The sequence below is a fragment of the Trachypithecus francoisi genome, unplaced genomic scaffold (genome assembly GCF_009764315.1).
Source record: "Trachypithecus francoisi isolate TF-2019V2 unplaced genomic scaffold, Tfra_2.0 Lachesis_group14, whole genome shotgun sequence".
NCBI classification, from domain to species: domain Eukaryota; kingdom Metazoa; phylum Chordata; class Mammalia; order Primates; family Cercopithecidae; genus Trachypithecus; species Trachypithecus francoisi.
Window position 1 is genome coordinate 56844423 of NW_022681459.1, and position 21800 is coordinate 56866222.

At 45.1% G+C, this 21800-nt stretch overlaps 1 protein-coding gene across 4 annotated transcripts in view; it reads right to left on the reverse strand.

Annotated features, from left to right (window-relative positions):
- NUP50 (nucleoporin 50) overlaps positions 1–20725 on the reverse strand; it is a 30808-nt gene extending 10083 nt beyond the window's left edge. Inside the window, exons 1-7 of one of the 4 annotated variants that reach the window (XR_004442457.1) lie at positions 20348–20665; positions 16180–16258; positions 12799–12882; positions 8084–8270; positions 5281–5943; positions 1928–2009; positions 149–267 (exon numbers count right to left, since the gene is read on the reverse strand). Coding sequence is in view for 3 of the 4 variants with exons in the window: in XM_033233632.1 (XP_033089523.1) it covers positions 149–267; positions 1928–2009; positions 5281–5943; positions 8084–8270; positions 12799–12882; positions 16180–16248 (1204 nt within the window). In the remaining variant the exon portion in view is untranslated. Of the gene's footprint in view, positions 1–148; positions 268–1927; positions 2010–5280; positions 5944–8083; positions 8271–12798; positions 12883–16179; positions 16259–19912; positions 20042–20347 lie in introns of those variants that run through there. The other 3 variants (XM_033233632.1, XM_033233630.1, XM_033233631.1) reach the window with 3 other exon arrangements.
- Between the last annotated feature and the right edge of the window lie 1075 nt (positions 20726–21800).

A 21800-nucleotide genomic window follows, 5' to 3' on the forward strand; every position in this document is an offset into this window, starting at 1 on the left:
AAAACTAGAAATAAGTAAATACAGGATGAATTTGGCCTGAATGCGCTCTGTTTAAAAACATACTAATAACCTTGAATTGGCATGGCAAAGGCTTTTATATACTATGTGATGATGATGATTTTGTGCCAAGTGAAAAAAAGGTACCCACCTAAATTGGTGTCTGCCCGCACCAAAAGCTGTGTCTTCTGATTCGCTGTAGGTTTTAAATGCAGAGTACCTATGCCTTTCTCTTTAAACTCATTGTCTTTCTTGTAAAATAGTTTACACCTATGGAGAAGAAAAATAGCTGCCATCAAGCATTCAGAGACGAATCAAGTCACACAGTTTTCTAACCAGCACTCTTCACACTTGGGTGGAAAATCTGTATTAAATGAGAGTACAGGAAGTTTCAGGATAAATCTTTAAACGATCCAAAAGGAGCCTGAGCAAAAACCAGAATAAGAAAATCTGCTTAGAGATTTTAAAACCCCCTCCCCATTTTTTCAAATTAAACAATGGCCCCATGAAACTTTTTATAACACTTTATGAAACTGTGTTCTCAAGTCAGTCAAAATCAGGGCTCAACACCCCTCCCTCCCTATTCTGCTTCTTTGGCCCTGAGCTCAAGAGAGCTGATCTGGTCCTCTACAGACAGGAGCAAATAAAGGACAAAGACTCTGTCCTGCATCTCACCCACCTCTCCCTTTTTTCTGGCCTATTTCTTATTTTAAAAATTCTCAAGGCTCCTTCAGTTTTTGCCCAACATTTTGAAATAAATTTGGAAAACATTCTTGGGTAGGGTCTAACTAATAACAAAGTAATCAAACATGTTCCCAGCCTCCTGTGCTATACATCTCCTGAGGTTGTTAATAATACAAAACCATGGCTCATTTATGTATTTATTTAGAGACAGAGTCTTATTCTGTGGTCCAGGCTGGAGTGCAGTGGCATGATCTTGGCTCACTGCAACCTCTGTTTCTCAGGGTTCAAGCAATTCTCATGCCTCAGCCTCCCAAACACCTAGGATTAAAGGCGTGTGCCACCACATCTGATTTTCATATCTTTAGTAGAGACAGGGTTTCACCATGTTGGCCAGGTTGGTCTGGAACTCCTGACCTCAGGTGATTTGCCCGTCTCAGCCTCCCAAAGTGCTGGGATTACAGGTATGAGCCACCGTGCCTGGCCTCATTTGATTCTAATTAAAAAAAAAAAATCTTAAAGTTGGGTCACTCCTTTATGTCATGTGAGTAGTGAAATTTAAAACACACACAGAAGAAATTGTTGGCCTCTTTTAAAAGTTCCTGAAACACCTGGGAATCCCACAGGATGTGGTGACCTGTTACATGGAGAGCTGCTTGCTCATTATTCTGAAATTTCTGCATTACAAAAACACATCTTGAAAGTTTCGGAAATGGCACAAGTGTTTTTTCAGCAAATACCTTTGTAAAAACTAATCTCATTTAATTGAAAGGAAGATGAAAATTTTTATAGGTCCTAAACAGGAAGGGACGGTTACTGTGCATAACTTTTTGACTATGAGAAAATCCAGAAAGGCCAACCAAATCTCCTGGAAGGGATCAGAGATACCTCCAGGGTAAAGTAAGTGAAGCCAAACCTGAAATCAGTGACTGACTCCGCAATTTGTTGGGGGAGGAGGAAGGGGAGGGAGAAAGACACAGGGAGAGAAGATGGAATGGGACGGGATGGGATTGGGAAGATCATAGAAGTGCCTGTCTCTAAAGCACTTTAAAAGAGCTAAAGTGACAGAAAAGAGTGAGAACTGCCCACCAGGCCATTCCTAGAACTGGTTTTTAAAATAAACTGGCCAAGAATTCTTTCCTGTTCCACTTGAGAGCAGGCAAAGCTTGACCGCAAGAACATTCTCCAGTCTGAAGCATGCTACCATGTCTGTAAAACACATGCACCCGCAGGCTCTGGTGAGTCTTACTTTTTGGAGTAAAAAGCATCATCTTCTTTTACTTCGGTAACTACTACTTTGGGTGGCTCATCATTCTCTTCTTCATCTCCACCTTTTATAAAAAAGACAACAATTCAGTAAGATTCCAATCCACAGCTTAAAAAAGTGACAGAGTTTTGTTATGTAACACCCTAAACATCCACCTGAGCGCTCCATGTAAACTGACAGACCTAACGCAGGGGGATGCCAAAAGGGAGTGCCTGCTGGATTTTAACTATTTTGTGAAAAACAAGAATCCTTTCTAATGGGAACATATCTCTTAATTCTAAATAACTTCCAATATATAGAAAACCTTAGAATGGAAAAATCTCCATGCTTATGACAGAAAAATCATCATCACTCTATATTCAAATTACCCACTGGAAAATTACATCTCAGATGAGTTTTTAACACCTTCACCCCTGAATATTCCTGTGACCATATCCACAAGTATCAGTAATGGCCAAAGATAGAAAAATATTTTTTTTTTACAGGGGGGCAAGTTGTCGGAGAAATAATTCCAAAACCCCAGTGTAAGTAATTTAAGCTTTGTCTGAATTGCCACATGTGCCACTGCTCTGGTATCAAAGGTATCCCCACTAATGGGGTCTCCCAAACATGGGAGACCTAGGCCATTATTTAAACAAGACACTATTTAAACACATGTATTAGGCCGGGTACAGTGGCTCACGCTTGTAATCCCAGCACATTGCAAGGCCAAAGCAGGAAGATCACTTGAGCCCAGAAGTTCGAGACCAGCCCGGTCAACGTGGTGAGACCCCCCCAATCTCTACAAGAAAAGTTAACCAGGTGTGGCAGTGCATGCCTGTGGAGCCAGCTACATGCAGACTGAAGTGGGAGGATTGCTTGAGTCCAGGAGGTAGAGACTGCAGTGAGCTGTGATTGTGTCACTGCACTCTAGCCTGGGTGACAGAGCAAGATCTTGTCTCAAAAAAAATTTTAAAAACCCACATATATAAAAGGATCCTCTTAAAGAAAACGGCAGTTGCATAAAAACTCACTAAAAAGCAATTCTAAGAAAAACAACTGCGGTGCTCAGATGATGGGTCACACGACGACCCATCTCATCACTCCAATCTCCCCAGTCACATGACTACCCATCTCACCACGCCAATCTCCCCAGTCACATGACTACCCATCTTATCACTCCAATCTCCCCAGTCACATGACTACCCATCACTTCAATCTCCCCGGTCACATGATTACCCATCTCACCAATCTCCCCAGTCACACGACTACCCATCTCACCACTCCAATCTCCCCAGTCACATGACTACCCATCTTATCACTCCAATCTCCCCAGTCATGTGACTAGCCATCTCATCACTCCAATCTCCCTGGTCACATGACTACCCATCTCACCACTCCAATCTCCCTGGTCTCCTGATGCGTACACTGATAACCAAGGGCAAGGAACAGGCGCTCACTGAGGGGCATCCTGCATCCACTGGGACTCGATTCAAATCCAGCGTCACTGTGTCCCAGTGCCTGCCTCAGGAAAGACTCCCCATTTGTTTTAGTTATGGGAGGCAGAGAAGAAATAAAAAGGGGAGACCCTTATTTCACCCTGTGCCCAAAGGGCCCGTGCCTGAGGATAGACTTGAAAGTAGGGCAAGGTTGGCCGGGCACGGTGGCTCAAGCCTGTAATCCCAGCACTTTGGGAGGCCGAGTCGGGTGGATCACGAGGTCAGGAGATCGAGACCATCCTGGCTAACACGGTGAAACCCCGTCTCTACTAAAAAAATACAAAAAACTAGCCGGGCGAGGTGGTGGGCGCCTGTAGTCCCAGCTGCTCGGGAGGCTGAGGCAGGAGAATGGCGTGAACCCGGGAGGCGGAGCTTGCAGTGAGCCGAGATCTGGCCACAGCACTCCAGCCTGGGCGACAGAGCGAGACTCCGTCTCAAAAAAAAAAAAAAAAAGTAGGGCAAGGCAAAACAGTAATGGAAGTCTAGCCTCCTGCTAGAAAACTGTAATTCTAAGGATCAGTACGTTCATGTCTGAAAAGTACACTTTTTCTTTTGTTGAGGCAAGGTCTGTGTTGCCCAGGTTGGAGTGCAGTGATGCATCCATGGTTCACTGCAACCATGAACTTCTGAACTCGAGATACTCCCCTCAGCCTCTTGAGCAGCTGTGACTACAGGCACCCACCACCTGGCCTGGCTAATTCTTAAAAATTTTTGTAGAGATGGGGTCTTGCTATGTTGCCCAGGCTGGTCTCAAACTCCTGGCCTCAGGTGAGCCTTCCACTTCGGCCTCCCAAAGTCCTATAGGCGTGGGCCACCTCACCTGGCCTCACTTTTAACTGCTTACAAGTAGGCATCTTCACAGACATTATTTGTTCACAATCACCATGTGAGGAAGCGGCATTATGACATCACCCCACTTTTTAAGCTAACAACAGAGGGAGCAGAGGGCCCAGACTAAGGCCCAGATCTTTTGCCTGGTCTGGGGCACTGATGCTACATACAGAAGACATCACTTAGACACCACTGCTGTCCTCTGGAAAGGAGGTGCCTCCAAACCCACAAGAAGAAAACACTGTTGATTTGTTCTCTATGGCTATGAGAAGTCTACATTTTTAATGTATAGTCAAGTACTGTTTTGCCACATGACTTTATTTACAGTCAAATCTCCTAAGTACAAATCAATTCAGGGGACATTCAAGATGCACCTGATGAACTCTTCCCAAAATAAAATTTTCAAAAAACATCTTTAATTCACTTTTTTATATGCTAAGCTACGTGTGTTTGAGACTTCAAAGTCAAGTGTTTCCAAAATCATTTTATTTATTTATTTATTTATTTTTTTTTTGAGGCGGAGTCTCGCTCTGTCCCCCAGGCTGGAGTGCAGTGGCTCGATCTCGGCTCACTGCAAGCTCTGCCTCCTGGGTTCCCGCCATTCTCCTGCCTCAGCCTCCCGAGTAGCTGGGACCACAGGCGCCCGCCACCTCGCCCGGCTAGTTTTTTGTATTTTTTTTTAGTAGAGACGGGGTTTCACCGGGTTAGCCAGGAAGGTCTCGATCTCCTGACCTTGTGATCCACCCGTCTCGGCCTCCCAAAGTGCTGGGATTACAGGCTTGAGCCACCGCGCCCGGCCCATTTTATTTTTAATCCTTATAAACAACCCTACAAAATAGGTCTTACTCTTTTATAAAGAAGGAATCTGAAACTCAGAGAAGCCGATTAGCTCTGCCCAGGATCACACATGGAGAGGACGACAGCGTCTCAATGTGGATCCAGATCCATTCGGAATCAAAGTCTCTGTGTTTCCCAAGACACAAATCTTAATGCAAACCTCAACCCAATGCCAAAGCTGGTACTTACCTTTGCATTCACCACTGTCACCTTCCACTTGGCCCTCCAATGGTTTAGTGGGAAAGGGTGAAGAGACTGGTTTACTCTGGGTGGCATCTTTGCCAAATAAACTGGAGGTTCCAGGGGAAAATGAAAATCCAGTCAGGGGGACAGAGCTTAATGAGCTCAAAACAGAGCTATCAACTTTCTTGCCGAAATTAAACGAGGCACTTGTCGCTCCTAGTGATGGGTCCGTTTTCTTTTCAGATGCAACCTCCACCTTCTTGTCAGGTGTGTCTTCAGTTTTGTTGCCATGAAACAAAAACGCTGACTCTTGCTGTAACTTGGTTGAGCCGAAAAGGGAAGGAGACTGTGTTTCAGCCGCCGTTTTGTTGGATTCGCTTTCAGAATTCCTGCCACCATTCCCGTGTTGCTGTTCAATGTTTGCTAAGTATTTCTCGTAGTCTTTAAAGATAGGTGTCAGATCACAGAGTGGGTTTGTATTCACGTGCTTCACTATCCAATCCCGCACGGAGCAGTTTAAGGCGGCCAACTGCTTGTGATAGGCATTTCCCACACACGCTTTACTGGAAGCGAGGCCAGAGGAGGAGGGCTGCTGACTGTCCCCGTTAGTTTTGGGATTTGAAACTTTTTTATCAACCAAGGCGGTAGGGCCATTTGCAGCAAGAGAACCTATAGAAAGTTAATAATTAAACCATTTAGTTAGACTAATTTGATTAAGTCATCTAGATTTTTATGCCACTCTGCCTTTACACTTCCTGCTTTGACTGCATCTCCCCCTCCACCGAGACAGTCTTGTTCTATCACCCAGGCTGGAGTGCCGTGGCACGATCTTGGCTCACTGCAACCTCCGCCTCCCGAGTTCAAGCGATTCTCCTGCCTCAGCCTCCCGAGTAGCTGGGATTACAGGCACCCACCACCACATCTGGCTAATTTTTGTATTTTAGTAGAGACTGGGTTTCACCATGTTGGCCAGGCTGGTCTTGAACTCTCGAACTTGAGATCTGCCCGCCTTGGCCTTCCAAAGTGCTGGGATTATAGGCGTAAGCCACTGTGCCCGGCCTACTGTATCCTATTTTTGTGACAGCTCAAGAAGTATGTGTTCAAGGAGTAGTATTTAGTAACTGCTTATCAGTAAAGCCGATGAATAAAGATCAAGTCAAAGTTTATACAAGAACACTAACCACCATATGCTTGTTCTACACATTTTAAAAATAATCTTTTCCTTCAAAAGGACACCTATTTGAGATGAGATCAGGCATGTCCAGGGTGGTGTAGCTGTAGACAAAAGGATGCCTATTTCAAACAGCACTGTCAGAATAGTAGGTCAGCATTAACACTTAATACCCAAGGTATACTTTAACAGTGTTAAAGTATAGTCGCCCCTCTGTACCTGCAGATTCCACACGTGTGAAATGCAGTCCTCAGCCAGGTACGGTGGCTCATGCATGTAATCCCAACACTTTGGGAGGCTGAGGCGGGCAAATCGCTTGAGCTCAGGAGTTTGAGACCAGCCTGGGCAACATGGCAAAACCCCATCTCTACAAAAAATGCAAACCTTAGCTGGGTGTGGTGGTGTGCACCTATAGTCCCAGCTACTGGGGAGGCTGATGGGGGAGGATCACTTGAGCTCCGGAGGTTGTGGCTGCCGTGAGCCAAGATCACACCAATACACTCCAGCCTGGGTGACACAGCGAGACCCTGTCTCAATGCAGTACTCCGGGGATGAGGACTAGTGGATACAAACACTCACTTTTCCTATCTAAGAGTTATGTTGGTCTGACCATGGGACTTGAACATCCAAGGGGGTGCTGAAACCAGTCCCCAGGATACTAGGGGATGGCCATAGTTAGAAATCCTTACAGAGGCTGGGTGCAGCGGCTCACAGCTGTAATCCCAGCACTTTGGGAGGCCGAGGCACGTGGATCACGAGGTTAGGAGATCGAGACCATCCTGGCCAACATGGTGAAACCCCGTCTCTACTAAAATTACAAAAATTAGCTAGGCGTGGTGGCACGCGCCTATAGTTCCAGCAACTCGGGAGGCCGAGGCAGGAGAATCGCTTAAACCCAGAGGCAGAGGCTGCAGTGAGCAGAGGTCGCGCCACTGCACTCCAACCTGGCGACAGAGCGAGACTCCAACTCAGAAAAAAAAAAAAAAAAAAAAAGAAATCTTAACAGAGAGCACTTATTTTAAATCACACTACACATTCTGCCAAATTAAAATTAAACAGTACACACTTTCAGAATCATCAGCTAAATACAACCAACCAGTCAGGATCATTTCTAAGCTTTTAACCCATGGTGCTAATTCCAAGAGTTTTTGACTAATTCCCTCAAAACAGGATCAGGCAATCAACACATCTCATACCCAAACCAATCTAGCGTGGGAGGGACCCTGGTCACGGAGAACCTCATCTGAGTTCAGTAGCTGCTTTGGTGCGAGGCACACAGAAAGCCCTTGCACACAAAGGGTCTACATAGCATTTTCTTTTCTCTGTTGACTCTACGTCAATTCTGAGGGTCATTCTCCTTTCAAAATTGAACATTCTGAGGCTTAGAGGCCAGGGTCACACAACTGGTAACTGGCAGAGCTGAGAACAAAACCGAGATGTTTTGGATCAAAAGCCTGTACTCTGCCCACTTACTCTGTAAATAACCAACACCTCCCTAAGTCCCATCTCTTTCATTATTACCCTGGTTTTGCTCACATAGTTCCAAGACAAAAGGTAGGCATAAGAACAACATCTTTGCAAAGCTATTTTCCATAGATTATACTTACACAGGTGGCTGGGAGATGGGAGCCTACTTACCAAAGGCTACCTTGGGCTCTGCCGCTGCCTTTGCACTGGTGAAGGGAGGGGCACTGGTTATGTTGCTTCCATTCGACAGTCCTTCCAAAGGCTTCCCTCCAGTGCCACTACCAAATCCAGGAAACCGTCCTCCCCCAGAAGGTACAACCAAACCTTTAAAACCTTTAAAGGCTCCTCCACTGTCAGACTGAAATAGGAAGGAGGAGCACATATTAGGTTAAGTATACTTTCTATTACCAAATAAGCAAGTGAGTGACTATAGCATCTTGGCTAAATAGCACCTAGACTCCATATGCAGTCAGCATTATAAGGCAAACTGCTGGCACAAGTAGAAATAAGAAATGAGATGGGAAGATTCTATTCATAAGAATGGCTTTGCAACCCAAAGCTGCCTTCCTGAAACAGGCAGGAAGGACATTTAAAAAATATATGTGTATTTTTAGGACATCAAAGGTAAGAAAGACTAATGCAATAAACCTGTGTACCCACCGCCCAGCCTCAGAATTACTGAAGTGTCTCAATAAAACTAAATCCCAGTGACAGATACTTCATGTACTACTCAGCCAAAGACCATTTACTACCTAAAGAAATTATAAAAACATCAACTTGGGTTAACTAAAAATATCCATTTGCCTAATTTCTTAAGAACATCTGTAGCTTGCAACCTGCTTTCGGCCTACACAAACTTAGATGATCAAGTCTCAAATCTACATGTTCCTGTTAGTTGAGCAGCCCGGGACAATTTCTTACTCTCCTTTTCCTCACTGCTTCCTTAAATGCGATTGTTTTAACAAGGTTTTCCTAGTAGGCCTTTTCCCTTTGTGCTAGCCTGCTCACATCTCTCATCTAAAATGCTCTGGAAATGTTTGGCATTCCTTATGAATTCGAAAGCTCCTCTCTGCCCCTGGAACTTTTGGAGAAAGATTCCTCAGTTTATAGTGTTTTGCTAAATAAACTCACCACAATTTTTAGAAGCCCTTTTTTGTTGTTGTTCAAAGAAGCGATTACATTATAGGAAGTGATCTGCTTCTTAGACCAAACACCTAAGAAAGTTCACAAATCTTAAGTTTCCACGAGTGAATTATAATCATGATTTCACCAAAAAAAGAAATTAAACTGGAACCCCTTCATTTACTAAATGGGCCAGCTAGCTTAAATATTATTGCATGTTTTTCCAAAACCAAAGTTTCAATCTCATCTACAGAATTTCAGATGTTTACTGACCACTGATATATTTACGGCAATAAAATTAGGCAAAGAATGTAAAACTCTTAACTTGTATGGGTTTTAATGCGCATACCAAATACAGCTTAGATTCTGCTGCTCTAAATTTGATTTTGATCACTTAAAATTCCAAATACACCAAACTGATAGCTGTCATTTTAAAACAATGATTGACGGACAAAATCAGAGCCTTCCATTTTGCACAAACTGAACAGCCACTTGGTTTTTCTAGGGATTTTAGAAATTGCTGATAGTAAACTGGCTCTAGAATCGTAACAAAAATTCAAGAACCACCAGTTCAACAAAAAAAACACATTTGGGCCGGGCGCGGTGGCTCAAGCCTGTAATCCCAGCACTTTGGGAGGCTGAGACGGGTGGATCACGAGGTCAGCAGATCGAGACCATCCTGGCTAACATGGTGAAACCCCGTCTCTACTAAAAAAAAAAAAACACAAAAAAACTAGCCGGGCGAGGTGGTGGGCGCCTGTAGTCCCAGCTACTCGGGAGGCTGAGGCAGGAGAATGGTGTAAATGAGGGAAGTGGAGCTTGCAGTGAGCTGAGATCCGGCCACTGCACTCCAGCCTGAGCGACAGAGTGAGGCTTCGTCTCAAAAAAAAAAAAAAAAAAAAAAAAAAAAAAAAAACCACATTCAGAAAAATGAGAGTAAAAGTTGATTAAGATATTCATCAAGGAGCCGGCGTGGTGGCTAACACTTATAATCCCAGCACTTTGGGAGGCTGAGGCAGTCAGGTTACTCGAGCCCAGGAGTTCAAGACCACCCTGGGCAACAGAGTGAGACCCCATCTCTATAAAAATGCAAAAATTAGCTGGGCGTGGTGGCGTGTGCCTGTAGTCCCAGCTACTCAGGAGGCTGACGCAGGAGAATTGCTTCAGCTCGGGAGGCGGTGGTTGCAGAGTCAACATTGTGCCACTGCACTCCAGTCTGGGCGACAAAGATCCTGTCTCAAAAAAAAAAAAAAAAGGAAAAAAAAAAGGAAAATACGCATGTGGGCTCCATGGGTACTGACACAGCCCCACATCCCTCAATTTCCCTCACTGATTTTATTTTTCCCCATGGCACTTACAGAGAAAAAATTAATGCTATGCATTTATTTGTTTCTCTTCCATAGGGCAAGGAGATTTTGGTCTTTTTTACTCACCAATATATCCCCAGTGCTTAGCAGATCTATTGAATCCACTATTTAGGAAAAGCCACATTTCAGCGTTCTCGTGGGTGACATGACATTTAATTGTCCTAATATACAAGTTCTGATGAAAACTTCAGGCTAAGAGTTACAGCTAAAATTATCTGTGGATTTCTATTATCCACCTACATTGAATTTCCATTAGTAGCCCAAGGGCTCCTGCCCTCTCCCTCCATTGTCCCTTCAGCTTAATTATACATTATGGTCTGTACTGTTTCTATCTCTTGGCCTTCATTCGGTTCCACAGGTGGACTGCCCCTCCTTCAGAATGGCTTCTCTCGGCTTCTGCAGTGAGCTGTTGTTTCTCCTTCCTTGTAGGGCCCTCCACCTGCATGCCTCTTCTCGCCTACTCCCATGGCTTCAATCCCCACATAACAAAAGCTCCCGGAGCTGTAATCCTTGCCCTAATTCCTGTTCTATACCTAGTGGTCTTCTAGGGCGCTCCACTTGAGTGTCCCAAGGCCTTTCAAATACAACATTTCCAAGACCATTTCCTCCTTAATTAAGCTGTCCCTTCCCTCACGTATCTTCTCAGTGAAAGAGCCATCAAACATCACTCAGCTCAACACCTACGTCTACCACCTAGTCACCAGTCAAGGCAAGTCATAAAATCAGACCAGAAAAAACAAACAAATAAAAACACCTGAAGTTCAAGAGGTTTACTGTACAATAGGCAGGGAGAAATGTATCGTACACTTGAAAACAACACCATGTTGTACACCATAAGCATGTAATTTTTGTCAGATAAGAAATACAATTTTTAAGCAAAATATAAGTAATTAATTACAAAACAGAAGACCTAATCTCTAGCTTGGATCGGAGATATGCTTCCTCTGTACCTACTTCCTTTCTTGGCAGTGCAACTCCTGTTAACCTGAATTCTACATGAAAGAGTTTTTACAACGTCAGGAAATGAAGCTCCTCTCATGCATCTGAAGCGTGCAATGGAGCAGAGAAAGAGCACACATTTATTAGCCATGGCATTCTGAAATTCAAGACTACCCAGAACCACCTGAGAATCAATTTGATGTATGGTTATGTATCTCTGCCTCGAATCACACTGTATTAGTATATATAGTAATATGTTTTAGGAAAATTGTGAATACTTTATCTTTGTAATATGAATTGTTTTCCCATTAACACATACCATCATTTATGAGACACTCTGCGTGACTGGCTGTTGTAAACGTCTGACTGCCTCCCCACCACTGCCACCTACCTGGCTCCCTTCCTTACATGTTTTCAAACTTAATAAATTTTATAATCAAAACTTTGGCAATGTCATGAATATTTTTGTAATAACAATTTAATTTCATTGCTTCTCAAAGTGTGAATGATATATCTTTCCTATCCATTTTATTTGGAAATAAAAGGGAAATAAGCTTCATGTCCCTTAAGGAGAATGTTTAGGAATGGAAGATTTCTGCTCCCCGGGTGTCTGCGTTATGCTCACTGGTGCGGCGCCTCTAACCTGACCCTCTTGAGAGCCCCCAATGACGGTCTCCTTGGAGCATCACGTTGGTGCTCAAAAAGCTTCAGATCTTGGAGCACTCTGGATATTCAGATTAGAGACACCCAAGAATATAGCCTATTCTTGATGTTTTAAACATCACAAAATGTGGGGTAGGGTAGGTTTATTTCAAAGCTGCCACCCAGAATGTTCAAAGCGGCTTCTGCTGCCTAACACCAGATGTCCAGGCCACCAAGACCACACACTCTTGGGTTTAGAATGTATCTGAAGGGAGAGGATGTACTCGGGGAGAGTTCTTAGATGCAGAGTGATTGCTTAATAATCACCACATTATTTCAATTTAAGAGTTACAACTCATCTTTCATCTTTCTTGGCACAGGAATGAATCATGTTAATATACTATACTAGAAAAAAAATCCACACCTAAAATGCTTCTAGTATAGTGAAAGGGCTCCTCCTACCCAGGCCTCGATCCCAGGGAGCAGACAAGACTCTCAGAAGATCCTTGCATTTTCCTTTCTTCCTCCAATCTGATGCCACTTCACCCACCTCTGTATTGCTTTGCTAGTTTTTCTTCTCCATATTGTCACTCAACTTGAATTTGTCTATATTTATCTTATTTTCTCCACTGGATGAGCTCTCTTTAAGGTCCAGACCTTACGTTTCTTATTTTTTTCTATCTCCCATGATCTACATTAAACAATAAGCATTTTAAGAAAGGATTTGTTGATATCATTGCTCCCAGCCGAGGGAATGCTGTACAACTCAGAAGTCAAATGAGTATTTAATAGCAAGAGCTATAAGGAGGCACTCACTTCAAATCCAACATTTCTGCGCTTTGCTTTCTTTATGGCTCTATTCTTCAAGACTTCCTCACTGGCCACAGAGAATGTTCCCACCTGCAAGACAATACAAATTCAACAGCAGTAAGATAAAGCCAAAAAGATGACAAAATGCTCAACAAGAAGCAGCTAGAACTGAGCCACTGCGCCTGGCCTCTCAAAAAATAAATTTTGGCCAGGCACAGTGGCTCAGGCCTGTAATACTAGCACTTTGGGAGGCCACAGGTCAGGAATTTGATACCAGTCTGGTCAACATGGCGAAACTCTGTCGCTACCAAAAATGAAAAATTAGCTGGACATGGTGACAGGCACCTATAATCCTAGCCACTTGGGAGGCTGAGGCAGGAGAATCACTTGAACCCGGGAAGCAGAGGCTGCAGTGAGCCGAGATAGCGCCACTGCACTCCAGCCTGGGCAACAAAGCAAGACTCTGTCTCAAAAAAAGTAATTAATTTTGTTATTTATAACATATACACGATTTTTAAAATGAGTCCTGCCCAACGTACAAAAGGCCACAGAGGCACCTAGGACCTCGCTGGAAAACCACTGCTCTTCCAGATGTGCACACATGTCCACACATCTGATGTCCACATCAGAAATCTGCTGAATATCTTCGGCTTTAGTTTATAACCTTTCTTTTACCCTGTAGGGTCGGAATAAAATATCTCCCATGCAAAAATGCTCACCTATAGTTGTTTCAGATCATATTAAACTTAATGGGATCCTATACTCATGGAGGGGACGTCTGGCTGCACTTGCCCCAAGTTAAATGGACTTAACTAAATGTAATCTTTCCACACATTTCATTAGCATATGTTCAAATGGGAGTTCTTTCATTCCTCAATATTTTAATGTCTAAGCAAATTGTTACATGGTAATCTAGATGTTACTATAGCCCAGAATGTAACTGCTTAAGATCTTAAACCAACAACAGCAAAAAGCCAAAAACTCCCATAACCAAAGATTTTAGTTAAAAAGCACCAAGTCAGTTTTGACCCTGTCAAAACATTCAAAACTTGTGATTCATAAACATATAGAGGAGATACACTTGCAGAGAAAAAAAAGTACTAGTACCAGAAAGATTCCGAAAGAAGGAAGATGGCAGTCTAAGAATAAGCCTGGAAACACTTGCAAGTTTTTAAATTTTTCTTTTTACTTAGCACTATGCTGTTAACCTGAAAGGCTAACTTGGTTACAGATTTCCTCAGTCATCTGGCCTGGGGGAAACACACTGCTGATAAGGTATTATTGTAGAGTCCAGCCCTGCAGGGCTTTGCGCGTGTTCTCCCTAAAGGGGGAAACAAGAGATTTTAAGAAATAAAGACACAAAACAAAGAGATAAACAGCTGGGCCTGGAGGACCCTTACCACCAAGACACTAGACTGGTAGTAGCCCTGAATGGCTGGCGTGCTGATATTTACTGCATACAAGACAAGGGAGCAGGGAAACAAGGATGAGCTGTCCAGGAGATTGATAAGGTCAAGCAAGTCACGTGATCATGTGACAGGGGGCCATTCCCTTTTAGGTAAAAAGGAGCCGAAGCAGAGAGGGAAGGCAGCATACGTCAGCGTTTTCTTCTAAGCACTTGTAAGAAAGATCAAAGACTTTAAGACTTTCACTACTTCTTCTACTACTATCTACTAAGAACTTCAAAGAGGAACCAGGAGTACGGGAGGAACATGAAAGTGGACAAGGAGCGTGACTATTGAAGCACAGCACCACAGGCCTCTGGATGACTGCGGGCAGGCCTGGATAATATCCAGCCTCCCACAAGAAGCTGGTGGAGCAAAGCGTTCCCTGACTCCTCCAAGGAAAGGAGACTCCCTTTCGCAGTCTGCTAAGTAAAGGGTGCCTTCCCAGACACTGGCGTTACCACCTGACCAAGGAGCCCTCACGCGGTCCTTGTGTGGGAGTGACAGAGGGCTCACCTCTTGCTTTCTAGGTCACTTCTCACCATGTCCCTTCAGAACCTGACCCTATACCTGCCGGTTATTCTGTGGTCGTATCAGTAGTACAACAAAGAGTAATATTAAAAGCTAATGATTAGTAATGTTTATACTAATGATTGATAATGTCCACGATCATCTCTATATCTCATTTGTATTATAATTATTCTATTTCCTTTATTATACTGAAACAGTTTGTGCCTTCAGTCTGTTGCCTCTGCACCTGGGTAATCCTTCACCCACATCCTGTAAGTACAGCTGTGTTTTACTCTGTTTTTTAGACAGGGTCTCACCCTGCTGCCCAGGCTAGAGTGCAGTGGTGCAATCATAGGTCACAGCAGCCTTCAACTGCTGGGCTCAAGCAACCCTCACGCCTCAGCTTTCCAAACTGCTCTGACTGTAGGCTCAGGCCACCATGTTCAGCTAATTAAAAAAAATTGTATTTGGGTCGGGCGCGTGGCTCGCGCCTGTCATCCCAGCACTTTGGGAGGCCGAGGCAGGCAGATCACTTGAGGTCTGGAGTTTGAGACCAGTCTGGCCAACATGGTGAAACCTTGTCTCTACTAAAAATATAAAAATTGGCTGAGTGTGGTGGCGCACACCCATAATCCCAGCTACTTGGGAGGCTGAGGCAGGGGAATCACTTGAACCCGGGAGATAAAAATTGCAGTGAGCCAAGGTCATGCTACCATGCTCCAGTCGGGGTGACAGAGTGAGACTGTCTCAAAAAAAAAAAAAAAAAAAAAAGAAAGAAAAAAAAAATTTTTTTAGAGAGACTAGGTCTCTCTCTGTTGCCCAGTCCTATTGTTTATGAGGGAAAAATGATCCGATTTCCTCAGGGGAGACCATTTTTATTTTGCTGGAAAAGGAACTAGGCCAATCTAAATTCTATTCCTATAAATGCAATTGTTAGGGGTCTCAGATCTACCATTAAGAGGAGGAAATAAAGTAGGCCTCCAAGACGCGTTAGGGAAAGGGAGTACCACAGACTGAGATGGTGATGGCATACCACTTTCACATCTGAGCAGTGTGCTAAGTTCATGACTAGATCACCTATCTCAGCCTTTAATCATGACTAAAATGGCTTACTGCAAACCACGGGTTTAGAATGCTTCAAGTATACGAAACTCAGGAGGAAACTGCTTCTACTAAGGAGAATATTTAAGGAGCAGGCACTAGTGGAAAAGCACATCTAAATGTAATTAATACATTTCTACACTAACTAGAGGTCACAGAAATGTAATTAATAGCTACACTAAGTATAGGTCATGTGATTTCTTGTCATCTCCCATTCATGATGTTCTTAGAAAGGTCTTTTAGTTCTGTCACAAGTCTTCATGAGGAACCCCAAAATGAATTTAAAAGGTAGAAGAAACAGGAAATCATTCTTAGAGAAGCTACTTTTTACCTCTTCAGCTTCATCTTCTTGATCCCAATTCCTATCTGTCAGTTCCTTCTCAGCATTTCTTTTGGCCATGTTTTCGAACCTAAGTTATAGAAAACAGAAGTAAGGAGTTCATTTCTTTAGAAGAATAAATTCTTACAAAGAATTTTAAAAATTCACTCTAGCATGAAGTGAGATAAAAACATCTCTGATGCCACTGGAAACTGCTTTAATGAGAACTTCACAATGGTGCTGTTAGGCTCCCAGTGTTACAAATCAATAAAGGTTTTTTCCAGGAGGCAAAAGAAGATTCCTAGGGAACACCAGCACTCCTGAACAACACTAAACCAACTCCATTTGGAAAAATTAAAATGAAATATCAATTGATTTTTAAAAATCTGGAATCTGAAGTACGTATATATGATCAAAAAGTCCTTAACTAACTTATTCTATGCATATACTTAAAGTTTTGCCATAAGGAAAACATTTTTAATATTTAAAATTCTCTTAAAGATGATGCATTAAAGAAGTGTATCTTTCGGTAAGAATATGAGTAATGGGTTGGAAATGCCTTCACAACACGAATACTGTTCTTTAGGCTACAGCCGACAGAGATACATGGTTCCCAAGACTGAACATTTCGTTGCCTCAAATCGTATATTGCCAAGACAATTAGAAGTTCAAAATGATTAACATGGATGTGTTAGTATTCTGAGAACTTATAACCTTTCAAAACTAAATCATTGGCTTAACTCTTGAATACCATGGCATTAGTGGAAGGGGCAGGACTTGGGGAACAGCGTGAACTCTGCAGTGGATTCCGGTGCCTATCCAAAAAGGGTGCTCCTGTCCATCCCTTAAAATTTGTAATTTGTTGTCTGATCCTAATATCGTAACAACAACAAAACAAAAAAGTCCACAATCCAGAGCTCCACTCTGAGTGTTATGCTGGCTTCTTCACTAACTCTCCAGCTGGACAAAAAAACCTTTCCATTTCCCCTACTACCCACCTCGCCCAGGAGCTTACTGATTAGTTTTGGGGACCTGCCAGGTCTTGTTAAACCTACCTGAACTCCTTCCTGATATTCTCCCCACTCTTGTTTGCCCTCCACACCACAACACACCAGAGTAAGCTTCCTAGAACTTTGTAGTCACTAAGATATAAGGTGATACATCACTCTTTAGCATCTAAAAGTAAAATGCAAATGCTGGCATTCCAAAGGCCTCTACAATTTGATGGCCAGTTGAGTAGTTACACAGGGGTTGTCAGCTTTTAATACATTTTAGTGATTTTTAAATTTTATAAGTATGTGCTATTTTTCTGATTACAAATGATATTGAAGTCCAAGATTCTAAAATATAAAGTATGAGAATACACTTTCCATTCACTGGGAACCCTCTCTTTTTAATGCCCAGCCAAAAACACTTGGTTAAGTTTTGTCATTAATCTTTGTCATACAAACAAAAACAAATACAGGAATAGACATAATTCTTTACTGTTCAGAAACCAGGTCTCTATACGGATTCTTTGTTTGTTTTTTTTTTTTGAAACGGAGTCTGCTCGGTGGCCCAGGCTGGAGTGCAGTGGCCGGATCTCAGCTCACTGCAAGCTCCGCCTCCCAAGTTTACGCCATTCTCCTGCCTCAGCCTCCTGAGTAGCTGGGACTACAGGCACCTGCCACCTCGCCCGGCTAGTTTTTTGTATTTTTTAGTAGAGACGGGGTTTCACCGTGTTGGCAAGGATGGTCTTGATCTCCTGACCTCGTGATCCGCCCGTCTCGGCCTCCCAAAGTGCTGGGATTACAGGCTTGAGCCACCGCGCCCAGCTCTCTATACGGATTCTGTTGGCAATTTTCCTACTCATTAACTAACATCTCCACCAGAGGGTCGGAGAAATAAGAAGTTGCCAATGGTCACATTTGCTATTTAAGATTAACTGTAGGGCTGACGCAGTGCCTCAAACCTGTAATCCCAGCACTTTGGGAGGCCAAGACGGACAGATCACTTGAGGTCAGGAGTTTGAGATCAGCCTGGCCAACATGGTGAAACCCCATCTCTACTAAAAATACAAAAATTAGCTGGATGTGGTGGTGGCACCTATAATCCCAGCTACTCAGGAGGCTGACGCAGGAGAATCTCTTGAACCCAGGAGGCGGAGGTTGCAGTGAGCTGAGATGGCGCCAATGCACTCCAGCCTGTGTGACAGAGCGAGACTCGTCTCAAAACAAAACAAAACAAAAAAAAGAAAAAAGAAAATTAACTGTGGAGAAAAAAGGGATGGAGCTGAATGCACAAAAACTGTAACAGTAAAATTTTACCTTCTAACTCATACTCACAATGAAGAGACAGGTGGCACAGCAAAATAGTCTAAATAAATGTAGGGGCTTCCACATCCTAACACACTCACCAAATCAGTATATAACCAAAAGGCAGGGATCTTTGTTTTGTTTACAGATATACTCCAAATGCCCCAACAGTGCCCAGCTCCAACAGCAAGTGTCCTGTTTATCATTAGATCAGTGAGCTGGGGTATTGCATAAAGTATTTCAAAAAATACTGAAAGACCTGGCATCCCAGTTTTGCCATTTTCTAGCTGTGAGAACTTGGGCAAGTTATATTTAATTTTTGTGCCTCAGTTTCTTCATCTGTGGAACAGGAAGTATTAAGAAAGTTAAGATAAACAAAGATTGGCTTAGAACACTGCCTGGAGCAGAGGACGGGATTAATAAATTATTAAAACAACAAGTGTTATTAGAAGCAAAGGCTATAAACTACCATTTTTCCTCCAAAACGTAAAAGTTGTAGCATGGAAGAATAACTTGGATTACAAACCAGACTTTTAAAAATATTTTACCAAATCCCTGTTTTATTTCAAAGCATGACACTTCAGACAATACATTTTACTTCTTTGCTAGAAGTGGGGGGTGGGGGGGAACTCTGTAAAATATTCTGAACAAGGCCTGGCACCTGGCCTTATGTCTAGCTACTATTATGAAGAACTTAAGGGAGGCGCGAATCACCTGAAGCCAGGAGCTGGAAACCAACTTGGTCGCTACAAAAATAAAGATGGACATAGATTAGATGAATAAATAGAAATAAAAAATTAGCCGGGCGTAGTGGCGCACACCTGTGGTCCCAGCTACTTGGAAGGCTTAGGCAGGAGAATCACTTGAGCCCAGGAGCTTGAGGCTACAGTGAACTACCACTACACTCCGGCCTGGTGACAAAGCAAGACTCAGTCTCAACCAATCAATCAATAAAAGGGAATTTAAAAAGCGTCTGCGCTTGTGGGTAAAAAACCACCCAATTTGACGTGATTTCTAGGTATGAAGCAACGTGGTAGGAGACTGAAAGTCTAGGCAAACTGGAAAAAAACATTATTTGTGCCTGATATAGTTATGTGGTCTCTGGTATCTCGTAGTAGCTCTGCCCTTTGGAGCTCAACTTGTGAACATCAGCTTAAAACGAAAACACAGATTTCGTTATACTTAATAGTGAGGTGCCTTGTTGAAGGGAGAGAACAAGGGGGCCAACTAAGGAGACAGAAATACCGAATCTCTAAACTGTTTCTTAATGGAACCGAGCAAATGGGTGATCAATGACCCGGGAACGCAGTCAGAAACTGAAGCTAGGCCAGAGAGGTAATGGGCCCAGGAGAAAAGAGACGAGGGGCGGCCAGGGGGAGAGGAGAATCGAGAGGAATCGCTAGGAAGGAAACGGAGAAGACCACGCCAGGACAGCCCTGCCAGCCCCCTACCTCCACCCGGGCCGCAGGGGCGAGCGTCACTCGAGTCGGACGCCGCAGCCTGGTGAGGCCCGGGCCCCGCTTCACAGACAGCCCACGCTGCGTCGCCGCTGTCATCCCACCCCACCCTCCACCCGTCGCTGCCCACCCGCGCGCCCGACCCAGGCTCCCTCCCTAGGGTCCCGGCCCCTAGCCCTGTACCCCACTCCCCAGTGTCCCGTCCTCCAGCCCCTCCCCATGGTCTGGTCCCCTGGCCCCGCACCCCTCCCCAGGGGCCCGTCCCCCGGCCCTGAACGCTCACCCCTCTCCCCAGGGTCCAGTCCCCAGCCCTGCACTAGCACTCCCCTCCCAGGCCCGAGCCCGCTCCCGCCCTCCCGGCCCTGGGCGCTCAGCACCAGGCTCCCGCCCTCAGCCCCTTCCCCTCCCGCGCCAGCCGCCGCCCCTCACCTCCTCGGCGGCTGCCACAGCACTCGCTAGGTCTTGGGTGCTGCGAAACCCGGGGCGTGGCGGCGCTGGGGTCTGGAGCGTGCTGGTGGTCGCCTGGCTGAGCGCGCTTGGCCGCTTCCGGTGCTGCCTTGGGGGCCTCAGAGGACTTGGTGCTCGGCAAGCCCAGAGACTCAAACACCATGTCCCCGGGGGGGTAGGGGCTCCTCACGCTGTGTTCGGCAAGGAGGCCACAGAGCCGGTTCAGCCCGACACCGCCGTGGTAACCGCGCCGAACACGCTCCGGGCGGCCATTTTGTAACTCGAATCTACCCCCAAAACCAATTCGAAAAAAAGGGAGGAAAGAAACGCCCGCGTTCAGCTACTGCGCAAGCGCGCCGGGCCCTCCGGTAGCAGCGCCTCCTTCCGCCGGCCGGTCCCCTCACGCGGCGCATGCGCCCAGATCCCTAGAAACTGGCGCGGGGCGGAGCGTGCCCGTCTCGCGCAAGCGCGCACGCGCCGACCTTAATCGTGCAGCCGGCGCCCGCAGCGGCGGCTTGGGGTGTTCGGCTCACGTGGTGCAGGCTGCGCGTCTTCCAGGCTGTTCTCGCGCTAGTCGCTGCTAAGGGGCCGGCCATAGGCAAGGAGCTGCGGCGAGGAAGGTCGGTCAGTGGACATGGCCGAGGCTCGCGGTGTCCGCGTGTGGGAGCTGCAGGGCTGAGGAGAGGCCGCCCGCGACCCTCGGGAATCCTGTGAGATGCCAGTGGGATCGCTTCACATCAGGAGGCCCCGCCCCGGGGGACGCGGCCAGGTGGCCCTGCTGGCCGTACCTGGCCGGGGTGACCCGGAGCGGCTGGGTCTTGGCGCCAGGAGGGGACGTGTGGACCGCCTGTTAAAGGACCCCTCGTTCGCTGACATTTGATTTTGCGTCGCGTGCCTTCTCTTCTGTTTTTTTCAGCCCCTGAGATCCCGTAGTGCGTCCTGGGCACTCGGCTTTTTCACCCAGGCTGGACTGAAGTGGCGCGATCTTGGCTCACTGCAACCTCCGTCCCCTGGGTTCAAGCGATTCTCCTGCCTCAGCCTCCCGAGTAGTTGGGATTACAGGTGCCACCACCGCGGCCCGAACCCGTGTGGAATGTTTCACTTTGACCAGTGTCTGCGAAATGGCGAGGGGCTTAGAAAATGGTGCCGTTTGGACTAACAGATACGGCGACATCAAACTGTTTCCTGGGTCTGTTAAGTCCTGGATTTGTTTAGTTAACATTGTTAATCTGTTCCTGTAACCCTAAACATCTTGTGACTACTAAGAATGCAGCCAACAGGTGTCTGCCTTATTTTACCCAGCGCCTATTCAAGATGGAATTGCTCTGGTTCCAGTGCCTCGGACAGACTTGCTGCTTGAGCTCTAGGTTGTGACCGTGTCAGGGATAGAGGCAGCTTAGGTGGAGGTAGACTTTCTTGTATTCGACATTGAATT